Source organism: Aethalodelphis obliquidens, unplaced genomic scaffold, assembly GCF_003676395.1.
Source record: "Aethalodelphis obliquidens isolate GAN/ISIS:26980383/991018 unplaced genomic scaffold, ASM367639v1 scaffold124, whole genome shotgun sequence".
In the NCBI taxonomy this organism is placed as follows: Eukaryota; Metazoa; Chordata; class Mammalia; order Artiodactyla; family Delphinidae; genus Aethalodelphis; species Aethalodelphis obliquidens.
Window position 1 is genome coordinate 30,359 of NW_020838068.1, and position 13,273 is coordinate 43,631.

General features: G+C 55.4%; 1 protein-coding gene across 1 annotated transcript; it reads right to left on the minus strand.

The window, feature by feature from the left end:
* Window positions 1-1,359: 1,359 nt before the first annotated feature.
* On the minus strand, window positions 1,360-10,930 carry RBP3 (retinol binding protein 3). Its single transcript, XM_027098528.1, has 4 exons — window positions 7,775-10,930; window positions 5,353-5,543; window positions 3,335-3,477; window positions 1,360-1,838 (listed from the first exon to the last, which is right to left on the minus strand). Exons 1-4 carry the CDS (start codon window positions 10,820-10,822, stop codon window positions 1,360-1,362), a joined length of 3,861 nt encoding a protein of 1,286 aa, XP_026954329.1. The 5' UTR covers window positions 10,823-10,930.
* Between the last annotated feature and the right edge of the window lie 2,343 nt (window positions 10,931-13,273).

A 13,273-nucleotide genomic window follows, 5' to 3' on the forward strand; every position in this document is an offset into this window, starting at 1 on the left:
ACCCCGGCAGTCCTGGAGCCTGGAGCTCTGGGAGCAGGGATTGTGCGCTGGGATCTCCCTGCCCTCCTGGCCTCGCCCCACCATGACTTTGGGCAGAGCCTCAGAGGTCTCTCATTTTTGGGTCCCTGTGACTCTAGCAGAGCAGAGTTGCATGGGCCCAGGGCACAAACCGGGGGCCTCTCATTCCCCCAGGTTACCCCTGGGCTCCAGGTCTCCTCCCAGGGCTGGCCCAACCCTGGGGGAGGTCTTGGGCTCTGCCTGTCTCAAACTGCTCACCCTGTTAGGAGTCAGCTTGGTCGCCAGAGCTGGCACAGTGACAGGCTGCACTTGGATAAGCAGGGCAGGTCCCCAGGCCACCACGCAGGGCCACTCTCCCCTCTGGTAGCAACGCTGCATGGCGGGATTCTGCGTGACACCAGAGCTCACTTTTGGGTCCCTGGCAGAAGCAGGAGAACAAGGTCATGGAAGGAACGTGAAGGAAAGATAGACTTGCTGTGTAGAATTGGATTGGGAGGGTTTAGGGCAGGGAGGAGAGGGTTCTAAGTGAAACTGAACTTGTCTCCATGTGTCTGAGGGCTGCCACTTGGAGGAATACATAGTTTTGCAGCTTCATAAGCATGTGTGTTTACTGTGTATCCACTGCCTGTGTCAGGTGCCATGCCAAGTGCTGGGCAGCAGGAGACGAGGATGCGTAGGACGGTTTCCACCCCTGAGGACTACACAGCGTGGCGGGGAGAGAAATGATCCTGGGGCAGAGTGGCAGAGGTACACTACTGGGGAAGATGCGGGTGTAGGGAGGACAGAATGGGGACAGTGTAGCGGGGGAGTAGGGCTCCTGACCTCTGGGCCTGCACTGTCCCACATGGGAGCCATCAGCTGCAGCGTGGTTGCTGTGTGCTAGACACGTGACCTGTGCCAATGGAGATGTACTGTAAGCGCGGGACACACACCGGGTCTCAAAGACTTGGTGCAAAAGCATCTCATTCATAACAATTTTTATACTGAATATGCATTGAAATGATACTACTGTGAATATAGTGGGTTAAATGAAGTATACTATAAAATTAATTTCACCTGCTTCTCTATACTTTCCTTAAAAATGTAAAGTGACACGTGTGCCTGGCCTCCGTGGCTCACGTTATGACGTTATTGGACAGAGACGCTCTAGTTGACAGCATGAGGACCAGGGGTTGGTGATTAAGAAGCGTCGGTGGAGATAGATATGGACTTCACTTCCCAGGAGGGGGTTGACTTTGAAGGGGGTGAGCTTCCTGTCCTGAGGTGTTCCAACAGAGAGGATGTTAGCCATTGGGAAGAGACCAGGTATATGAGCTCCAAGGGTACCTCTGATTCTCAAGCCTAACCAGAGGGCAGCAGGCCCCTTTGCTGCCCTTTGGGGGCCTCAGTCAGGACCTCATGCCTGGGTGCCCCTTGGACGTGTCCCGGAGGTCCCGGCCTTTTCTGGCTCTGACTGCGGTGGCCCTTGCGGCGGCCCTGCAGGCGTGGGCTCCGCCCCGCCCTTAGCAGAGTGTGCTGGAGCATCTCCTTGGCTCTGGCGAGGGCTGCCTCTGCAGGGACAGCCACGTCAGGCACCACGCCCACCCCTTCCCAGGAGCTGCCGTCTGCAGCCCCCACCGAGCGGGCAGTGGGGATGGTGATGTACAGGTCGGTGTCATCCACGTGGTAGGTTTGCGGCAGCTGGCAGCCCCCACTGGTCACTTCCCCGATGACCAGTGCCCGGCCCAGCCTCTTCAAGATGTAGGTAAATTCCTCTGCGGCGCCAGCTGTCAAACTGCTGGTCAGAATGACCATACTCTTCCTGGAGCCGTAGCGTTCACCTGCAGGATACAAGGCCCTTCAAAATAGGGAGTCAAGTCCCCACCCTGGGCACCTGCCTTCTCCATACTGCTTAGACTCCAGAGAGGAGGGCCAGGGATTTAGTTCTGTGTCCTTGTGTCCACAGGCAAGTCACCCCACCTTTCTGAGCCCCAGTTTCTGCATCTGCAAAATGGGGATAAGGATGTGTGCTGTATCCCGAGCATGCCAGTGCTTGAGAGATTTTATCACCAGTGATGGGAAGAGGCTGGACTGACTTACACGAGAAAAGGGCTAACCTGACCAGACTCTCTTCACTTTGGACCCTCAGAAGAGCCAAGTTTGTGACTTAATGACGACAGCCCTCTAGGACAGTGATGTCCAATAGAAAAGCAACATGAGCCCGAATGCAAGCCACATACGTCATTTCAAGTTTTCTAGAACCCACATTAAACAAGTTAAACAAAATTGATAAAAGGAATTTTAATACTGTTTTATCTAACTCAATAAATCCAAAATTTGTTCCTCTCAAAATGTCATCAATAAAATTATTGAGATATTTTACATCCTTTTTTCTCATAAAAAGTCTTCAAAATCTGGTGGGCACTGAACACTTTATGCCTCTCAATCCATGTGTGGCATGTGGCTTCCGTACTGGACATCGCAATTCCAAGGCCCCATGATCTGCAGATCTGTTTTTAACGACTGGTCTTGAATGTCTATTTGAATTGAGAATTCATCTGGTCCTGTTTTATTTACATTTTGCAATATTATTGAATGTATATCTTGGAAGATTCCCTCCAAATGCTTGTGTGATAAGGAAGTATGCAAATGAAAATTGCAGGGTGCTTTTCTGATCGGAGGAGGCACAGCCCCCATTGGTTTCCCAGCCTCCTCTTTCCAGATGGATGAGCAGGTTCCTTGGTTTTGCAAGCTAGGCAAGGGAGATGGAGCAAGACTTTCCACCTGGGCTGTGGCTGGAGAGCCGTGGCTCTGTAAAGCACGGGGCCTGCACTGCTTCCTCTGGCCACTGCTCTGGGCCCAGGGCAGTTAACAGAAGCCCCATCAGACTTATGAACTTCCTTTAGGTAGGTGTGCTGGGAAACTGCTGAGAGTTCAGGTGAGATGGAAAACCACTGGAAACGCTGTGGGATTTGGCGATGGCCCGAGGACCCTTGTAGCTTTACGTTTGTCTTGCAGGCTGATGGCTGCTGTGGCAGGAATGGCAGGCATTTTGGTTTTAGACAAACCAGTGTTTGAGTTTGGGAGCTATCACTTATTAGCTGAGTGACCTTAGACAAGATATTTGACCTAGTTGGGACTCATTTTTCTCATCTAGAAAATAGGTATAATGGTACATGTTTTGCAGGGATTAAAGGTCTTATGTACAGAGTACACGGCATAGGACGGGGGCTTTATATTCTAGCTACAGTTACTTTTACCCGAACCCAAACTGTCTTTCCTTGATTTCCCAGAAGCTTCTAGAATGATAATAGGAAGGAAAGGCTCCTGTACCCACCTTCGAGCTGTGCGTGGGTCCAGAGCTCGCTGACAGAGTCATTGGGCCGGTTGTAGATTTTGTCCAGCAGAATAGGTGGGCCTTCGTCGAAAAAGTAGGAGCATATGGCGGAGATGGAGGAGGTGGGACCACCGATGTTGAACCTGAGGGAAGGGAAATGTTGCCCACTGAGGGGCGGAGCCCACAGGGAAGCCCTCGGTGCCCCTCTGGGTGCCCCAATCCTTGCCCTGTGGAGGGTTCTAATTCCAGGCAGCCTCAATCTGGTGTCCTTTCTTCCTCCTACAGAATTCTTTGGTTGGCATTTCCCAGAATACAAGATTCTTGAGAACCAGAGACTTTGTGGTCAAATTCATTTAGAAAATACTGCATAACTTACCCACCCCTTCTGTTCACACATTAATACATTATGTGGTACATATTGTATATGTTATATTAAGGGCCCTAAGTCCTGCAGTCTGGAACTTGTTGATAAATTTCCCCAGCTTACTGACCGTGGACTGTTCCCATGCACCCGTGCTGCCTGCACATTTTGAGAGCACTGTCTTCCCTAGTTTCATGCCTGATAATTTCACAAAACCCACTAGGTATCTTAGTTGAGGTGTCCTAACATGGCTCTTAGTGTGGTGGAGTGTTCAGAGTTGTGGAACTGCATTGGGGGTGGGGGATCCTGTGATCATTCCAGGCTATTTGGATTTGTCCTGCTGTGTGACCTCGCTGGGCCCCTGTCTCCTTATTTGTGAAACGAGGAATCCTGGGCTGGCAGTGTATTAGGAGTCTCTTCCAGTTGATGGTCTAGGATGGGTTCAGGGCCCATGACTTCGGCATCTGAACCTCCAAACCTTGGCTTGGAAGGATCTTTAAGCAAAGCACCCCTATGGGCTGGGTCTCCTCTTTAGAAAAATGTGGATGACACAGTTAAGCAGAAAGGGACTTAGCATGAGGGCCATTTGGATGGTCAATAGAGCGTTTGAAGAATAAAGTCATCAGAGGTGCCACAGGAGTCCCCAAGCTCAAGTTCTGTGTATACCCAAACCCAAGCCCTGGGAGATGGTTCATCTTCCAGGGAGGAGAGTCTGCCTCTGGGATCCGGTGCCACCTAGTGACGACTAAGAATCACAAGAGTTTTGCAGGCCAGAAGCCAGAGCTCCCTCTCAGTCAATCCAGCAGCTGGGGATGGGGGGTGGGGGGGCGGGGCGGGGGGGAAAGTGTCCAATTCCCAGGGGAACTGGCTCCCCCCTTCCCAGTGCCCATGGAAGGTGCCCAGGGCACGTCTGCTGATGGCCCCGGGAGTGACAAGAGGTCTGGTTACTGAAGGACATTCTTCTACCCCTTACCCTCCCAAGTCCCCTTCCCCAGCTCTCGGAAGGAAACTCAACCTGTATGAGGCATGCCTTCACAGAAGCAGATGAGAGGTCTAGCTGAAAGCATCCCCCCAACAATCATTTTGTAGTGTAAAGAGTTCTTTTTGCAACAATAGTGGCTAAATCGCAAATTCTCTCTGGGCCACTGGCTTTATGATTCTCATGACCAGGGCTGTCCTGGGCTGATTTCGTGAGATGTGAGACACAAGCACAGGTGGAAGCCTAGCTGTCGCAAACACGGCTGATCATCAGAGTCACCTGGATCATCCTGTTAAATATACAGTCCACTGGACCTCACTCCTGGGGCTCTGGATTCAGCAGGGAGGGGTCCTGGAATCAGTGTGTTCAAGGTCACCCTTCCCCTCTCTCCTCACTGAATCCTGTGACTAGGTAAGTTTGGGGACCACTGGATTAGCTCAGTGGTTCTCAGCCTTGGTCACCTGAGCTTAAAAAAACCAACAGTGGTGGGGCCCCACCTGGCTAATTAAACCAGAACCCCAGAATAGCTGGCCAGAGCCCTGAGAGCCAGGCGAGCTATTCCACTTGGGTTCTTCCCGGAGTCCCAAGGTCCTTTCATCCCTACAAGACTCATGGCTTTGACTGTCTTCCAGCAGCTGCCCCAGCCTCGCTGGGAACTGCTGAGCCCCGCCCACTGACCTCATGTCGACAATCAGGGCGTCCGTGTGTACAATCTTCTTCCAGACATGCTCCACCAGCAGCTCGGAGACCTGGGTGAGCAGCTCACAGTCCCCAAACATATCAAACCTCAAGTAGCCAACGTTGCCCTCAAGCACATTAGTGTGGAAGGAAAACTTGATCAGGTCTTCAAAGACTTCAGGGGAAGGGATCTGAAAGAGTGGGAGGTTGGCTCCGTGTCAGGAGAGGAGAGATTTGAAAGCTCAATTTTTTTTTTTTTAAGGTTCTGAGTATCTTTATTTCATTATTGACCATAGTACTTAAATGGACAGTTAGCTCCGCTAAAGAAGAAAGTCCAGGTCAAACTCTCCCATAGCCATGTTTCCCTGTTCTCCTGCCAAACCATGCCCAGCATCCACACCTTGTCACTTCTGCCATATACAGTGAAAGGTCAGATTTGAAAGTGGGTGTCACGGAGGTCCTTTATATCATGAGATATATTGAGCCCACGGGAAGGGAGCTAACATTTCCTAAGGAGGTTGTAGGTGCCAGGGCCTTTCCTGATGGTATCCAGGAGGTTACATGGGTAGTGGGCCTGGGATATGAACCCCAATGAGTGGTCAGCAGCCTCCTTACAGGGAATGCTCATGGGTGCCAACCTCTCACCCTGGCATCAGAGCTGAAAGGCCCAGGCACGGTCTCCCCTGAGCTCCCCAGACACGTTTTGTCTCTGAGCTCATCGTCTAAAGACATCATCATCTGAAGACATGAACTACTGGGCCCTTGAGTCTTTACTAGGGATCTGGCCCTGTGCTGAGCATGTTGTAGCAGTTACTGTAGAGAAGACACTATTATCCCCATCTTTTTACTGAAAAAAATTGAAGCACAGAGTGATTAAGTAACTTGCCCAAGGGCACACAGCCAGTAAGTGGAAGAGCCAGAATATGAGTCCACACCAGGTGACTGCAAACCAGGAACACCCCTGCTGACTAGGACACCCGGCCTCCAGGCCTTGTGCTGACCTCAGTCACAAGCCCTTTGGCCATCGGCTGCTCTCCTCTGTACCCCTCCGAGCCTCAGTTCCTCTTTTTGTAAAATGGGATAACAGTTCAGCAGTAGATGCTTTTGGTGCCCTCAGCCCTCCTCTGATTTCAGCCACAGCTTGACCCAGGCTGACAGGGCTTTGCCTCTAGCATATCCTTGTTTTTTACTCTCTACTTCAGGACCTTCTCCAAGCTGCCCCAGAATCTGAGAGCGTTCATGTCCCCAGGGGGACCTTCAGCTAACAGAGAGCGGGAGCCGCGGGGTCACGTCTGCAGAGGCATTCCTCACACTCGTCAGGGTGCTGTTGCAGTCTTCAGAGGCAACAGGCTCCATGATGCGCCCACACTTCCTGTCCCACTTTCCCCGCTCCCTCACTGCCGCTTCAGTGACCACTTCCCACATCAACGGACTGCACCTAAGCCCCTGTCTCAGGTCCTGGCTTCGAGGGAACCAGGACAAATGCTTCCCTGCCTACTTGTTGTGACTACGCAGTTATATCATAGACGATAAACGCCATGGAGAGGTGTTGGAAAGGTGCTTTAGATCCAGCTCTTTGCTGATGGGAGTGCTTGGTGAGTCCTGCGGTGTGCTTTGGCCCTTGATCGGGAGAACGTTTCCCTCATCTACCCTGCAGCAAAACTCCTCAGCCTTGATTTACCTTTTCAGTGTTCCCCAGACCTGCAGTGCTGGCTTCAAATATCTTGACCACAGAGCCTGGCCCAGAATTTCCCATTCAGTTGGCCCTTGTATCGTGGTGCACGCCCACCTGGCGCAACTCCTTTGGGAGACAGTACTTGGCATTGTGGGAGGGGAGGAGAAGGCAGTCGGTGCCTAACCAAGGCAGCCTCACTGCAGGGGTTGTTCAGGCTGTGTGTGGACGCTCCTGGACCTGTCCCCAGGCTCCATGCTCTAGATCCAAGGCAACTGTGATGCCAGGACCTGTGCTGGTTCCCTGTCTCCATCCCCCTGACTCATTCACACAAACTGCAAACCCCTGAGGCAGGCAGGTGATGTGGGTACACACACCCCACATTTCCAGAACAGGAAATCACGGGGACCCATGTGACTTGTCAACCTCTTTCTCCAACACCGACAATGAGAAGCCCTACAAACCCTTGCATTCGACCCAACCAAGAGTGAAGCTCCTGCTATACTAGCACTTTTCAAACTGAGCTCCTGTGGGTACCGATGTTCTGCTGAGGTACTTAGGGACCTCGTGGGCATATGAGGGACTGGAGGACAGGGTGAGAGAGAGGAAAAGATGTGACTGGTGAAAAATTTAACATGAAAACACGTCTGGAAGCCATTGCTTTGCACCCTGCACAGAGCCCTGGATGTGCGGACAGTTGGTTGACTCTCTCCTGGGACTGTGCTGGACCAAGTCTCCCTTGTAACTCACCTGCATGGGTACAATCCCAGGAATGCGGTCCTTGGCATCCTCAGGGATATGGGCTGTCTTCAGGTGTGGGTCCCCGGACAGCACCTGCAGGTCAGCCTCCAGCATCTCGGCCAGGGAAGCTTCTGAGGTCACCCTGGCATAGCGGCTCTGCAGACGGCTCAGTTTGGATGCCATCTTGGCTCCCAGCTCGGGGGAGGCGTAGTTATCTGCCACGAGCTTCCCAGCTGTCTGCAGCACAGTGGGCACCTTGGCACGCAGGGCCACTATGTCCTGGGCTGTGGAGAGGGCCACGCTCATGGGCACGGTGATGTCTGGCTCCACCCCAGCCAGGTCCCAGGCCTCACCGGTGCTGGCGCTCAGGGCCATCTGCGTGGGCATGGAGGCATATAAGGGGCTGCTGCCCACCTGGTAGATGCCCACGGAGAGCGCCCCTCCAGCCGTGGGCTCCCCGATGATGGTGGCGCGCTGCAGGTCCTGCATGGTGTGGGCGAAAGCCTCAGCCGCCGACCCGCTGGTGTGGCTCACCAGGATGTAGAGGTCCTTGTGGGAGCCGTAGCGCTGGCCTGCCACCTGGGGCAGGGTCCACACCTCTGTGACCCTCGACGTGGCCCTGTCAAAGACGGAGTAGAGGTGCTGGCGGGGCTCTGCCTCGAAGAAGTAGGAGCAGAGAAGCGGCACGGCCGTGGAGTAGCTGCCAGGGTTGTAGCGCAGGTCGACCACCAGCGCGGGCGTGTCTACCAGCTTCTGCCACACCAGCTGTACCAGCTGCGGCCCGATGGCTTTCACCGTCTCCAGCTCAGCCATGGCGTCGAAACGCAGGTAGCCCAGCCGGCCCGGCAGCACCTCTGTCTTGAACAGGGCCTCGATGAGGTAGGAGAGCTCCTCTGGGGAGGGGACGATGGGAGGTGGTAGGGGCACTTCCTCAGCCACCATCTCGCCAGGGCTGTGGAACACCAGCAGACGGTGGTCTCCAGACATCTCCTGCAGGTCTGCCGTGAGCTGGGAGGCCAGCGACTCCAGGTCCACTGCTGTGCGGTAGGCCCCCTGGGCCAGCTTGGCTTGCAACACGGCGCCTGTCTGCCCCACGACCTCTGGCCGAGCATAGTGGGCCTCCAGCAGGTGCCCCGTGCCCTCCACCAGCTCCCCCAGGCTTCGGTGGAACTCCAGCACCTCCTGGGCTCTGTCCAGGGCTTCCTCAGCCAGTACGATGGCATCGGGGACCACGCCGCCCCCCAGCCAGCACTCGCCATGGTTGTCGATGAAGGTGAGCACGGGCACTGTGAGCGCCAGGCCGCCCTCGGGCGTCTCCAGCAGGGGCACCGTGTGCGTGTGCAGCAGGCTGCCCGCCGTGATCTCGCCCACCAGCGTGGCCCAGCCGAGAGACTGCATGAAGAAGGCCAGCTCCTCGGCTGCGGTGGCGGTACGGTGGCTGGTGAGCAGGTACACCCCACGCTGGGTGCCGTATGGCTGGCCCAGCAGCTCGGTCTGGCTGAAGTGCTCCTGCGTGACATTGGTGCGCCGGTCGTAGGTGGTGAAGAGACGCACGGGGCCGGCGTCGGGTCCCTGGAAATAGGACAGCAGCAGGGGCACGGCGGAGGACGGCCCCCCAGGGTTCTGCCGCAGGTCCATGATGAGGTGCTCCGTGTCCTGCAGGGGCTCCCACACCTGGCGCAAGATGTACGGGGCCAGCACTCCCAGCACTGAGGCGTCAGCAAACCTGTCAAAGCGCAGGTAGCCCACGTTGCCCGGCAGCACGGACACCTGGAACACGGAGTCCACCAGGGCCCGCCGGGCAGCCTCGTCCTCGGGCACTTCGGAGACCATCTCCGGGGGGTCTTCAGCTTCGTCCTCGGGCCCAGAAGAGGTTTCTTTGGACCTGACCACCTGCACCAGGAGCCTGGGGTCCTCGGACACGGCCTGCAGGCCGGTGTTGAGCTTAGTGACCAGATCCTCCTCGGAGACCACCGAGGACAGGTCCATGTTGGCCAGGTGGTGCAGCAGGGCGGGCACGCGGTCCACCAGCGTGTAGTATTCCCGCAGGGCCTCCTGCAGGCGCTGGATGACCCCCGGCAGGGCGCGGCGCAGCGTGAGGATGGCCAGGGCCTTCTCCAGGGCCTGCTCGGCCGGTGTCCCCACACAAGGCAGCACCCCGCTGCCCTCCCAAGTCTGGCTGCCCTTGCCCAGGGGCCCCAGGGACCTGGACACAGGCACTGTGAGAAAGAAGTCAGACTGGCCTATCCTCAGCTTCTGGAGGTCCAAGGCCCCCCCCACAGTCCGCTCGCCCACCACGATGGCCCTGCGCATCTGTTTGAGGATATAAGCGATGTCCTCAGCCACACCCCCCGTGCGACCACTGGTGAGGACCACCACATCCTTATCGGCACCGTAGTTGTCTCCTAGGACTTCGGGGAGGGTCCAGATCTCAGTGGTCGTATTAGAGGGGCGATCGTAGATGGTATCCACATGCAGGACTGTGTTCCCTGGGTGCAGGTAGGAGATGACATAGGGGATGCCGGAAATGTGGCCCCCAGTGCAGTGGCGGAGGTCCAGCACCAAGGCAGAGGTGCCCATGAGCTTCCTCCAGACGTTGGCCGCCAGGAAGCTCCTCAGCTTGCTCATCACCTCCTGGCCCGGGATGTCGTCCACCCGCAGGTAGCCCACATTGCCTTCCAGAACCTCATGGCGGAAGCCGTTCTGCAGTCCCGCAATGAGTTCCTCTAGCGTGAGGTTCTTGAGTGCTGGGGCTTGCCGGGGAGCCTCGAGGGTGCTGGGCTCGTAGGAGATGACCAGGCGAGGGTCGTTCAGGGAGCTCTGCACGCCAGCTGTCAGCACATGGGCCAGCGTCTGAGGGTCTGAGATGGCCAGGATCTCACGACTCTTGATGGCCTGCTCGATGGCTTCCTGCATCCCCATCAGGTTCTCTGGGAAGCAGTAGTTATCCAGGAGGACCTTGGCCATGTCCAGCACCAGGCTCGGCTGGAATAGGTGTGTAGGGCCAGCCAGGCTGCAGAGCAGCATGGGCAGGAGCAGGGCCCATTTTCTTGACATGGGGATCCAGAGGGAGGGCTGGCTCCTGCACAAAAGCTCTCGACACCGTGCGCCAGGCAACAGCACTGCCCTGCGCGGCTGCCTTTCTCCCGCGTCCTTCTCAGCCAGCGGACAGAAGGTCTGGGGCTAAACACGGGAGTTGGGGTGCAGCTTCCAGCTCCGGTAAGCCTTTAATCCTGTCTAATTCAAGCGCATCAGCCCTGGGGACTGGGGAGAAGCGGCGGAAGTGGTTTGACTCAGAAGGTATGTGGGGTCTCATCTTGCTGCGCCACCTCTGGTAGACTAACGTGAGTAACTACCGTTTGAGTTCCTGCCACGTGCCACGCACTGTGTTCCATGCTTTACAGGCTGACAGTCTCCACCTTGCAAAGCAGAGTTATTAACCTGCAAGTAAATAGCATTTCCCCACTGCACTGGGCGACACACCCCTCTGGAATTAGGGAGAACTTGGGGGCCTGGTGTTGCCACACTTTACTCTGTGGCCTTAGGGAAGTGTCTTACTTATTGTGTAGATTAAGTGACAAAATATGGGCAAGGCACTTGACAGCATCAGGGAAGAAGGAAGCACTCAATTACTGATAAGTTCTCCATGTCAGATAGTTGCTCTGTTTTGTAGCTGAAGAAACAGAGTTCAGTAGCTAACGGAAGCCCACCATCCTAGGCGGGGGGATGTGAGGGCAGCCAGAAGAAGCCTGTGGGGTCACCGTCACTTAGACGGCGCCGAGGTTGAGTCTGAGGCTCCATCTACTTCACGGCTTGAAGTTTATTCCCCTGTCTTGCTAATGCATCCAGGGAACCGAAGTGGTTCCCCCCGACAGCTTTCAGATGATAGGAGAGAAATGTCTGAACTGCATTGTGGGGCATGATGAACGGGATTGGTGATTCCAGGGCAGATGAAGTTAGCGCTGAGATCTAACAAGCATCCATTATCCTGGCTAAAGAAGACCCTCGCTGGTTGAGGGCTCGGCCCCTGGCCCACTGCTTGCAAGGAGAACTGAGTTGGAGGACTTAGGTGTCTGTGGTCCAGACCCCACAGGTTTCCAGATCGTCAGTCCCCAGAGAACTGCTGGACGCCTGCTCCTTCACATAGAAGTGGTGTGGGTCCAGCTGGTGACCGATTTGGCACAGATTTCCAAGAATACCTACCACGGAGCCTAGACCCTAGAACCCCTGCTTTGTCTCCCCATCCCTCTGGGAGTGGGCATTGCCCTCACTTAACAGATGAGACAGCTATGACTCAGAGTGTGGTCACATAGCCAGGGACGAGCGCTGGGAGAGCCGCCTGGCTGCACTCTTTTCCCTTCGCCCCGTTACCGCCAGTGCACCCTCCTGGGACCGGGTGGCCACAGGCTGGCGCGCACGTGTGCCTCAGCCGGCAGCCGGAGGAGGTGGTCTTGGGGCCGGGGGACCTTCTCAGCACGCTAGACAGCCACAATCCGCTCTCTGGAAATCATTATCTGAGGATGTTTACCAAGTGGTTGATGAAGGCCAAAGAGGTCAATTAGCTAAAACAAACATATTCTTAGCTCATTAGGATTTGTTTAATGCCCAAGTGACATATGGTCACATCACTCCACCGTTTGCAGCCAATCAAGTGAGACTGATTTATTATAATAATAAGGCCTCCTTAGTCCCCACTGGGAAGGCTGAGCCCTCTGCTCCACTGCCGCTCGGGGAATCACAACTCGGAACATGCCAGTCTCATCCTCTGAGGGCACTTTTCCATCATCGCTTGAGCCCAGGCAAAGCCTCTGGACCAGGAAAGGTACAGGTGAAGATGAGCAGGAATAAGTATCTCCCTGGGGAAAGTGTTTCCCCTGGACTCATTAAAATGCAGCCTCAGGATGCGATGCCTGGAGCTGGTGTGGGGCTTTGATTTCTGTGGATGGCCCAGAGCCTCAGGGAGGACGTAGAAGCAGGCCTGGGGTCTGTTGCAAGTCCCTGAGGTGCCCAGGTTAGTGCCTGCAAGGGGAGATGATGTGTCCTCCTGTGGGTGTGGCCTGAGGCCAGTGGGAGGAGATTCTGTCCCCAGAGTTCCCCAAGCTCTCCAGGAGGAAGGGGTGTCCTGGCCCCCAGTTGAGGGGGGCATAAGCAGGTGGCAGCTGTCTAAGGTGAGCACGTTCTGGGCAAGTCCCATTGCGGGAGCCAGGAGGAGCCTCCACGCAGCCTCGGCCAGCTGTCGGCCCAGGGGCTACAGAGAGTCCCATTGTGATCTTGGGGGTTGAGTTTGGAGTTGGGATGCAGTCAAAGCCCCTGCCTCCCCCTCACTTGTACAAGCAGCCATGTGGGCAGAGGTGTTAAGAGCACGGGCTAAGAAGCCGTCCCCAAACCCTACTGCTTTCTAAAGTACAGACCCAGATTAAGTGACATGACTGCTCTGGCTTCCTCAAAAGGGAAACAGGATAAGGAGAAGAGCCTCACAGTATTGTTGTGACAGTGTCAGTAGGTATG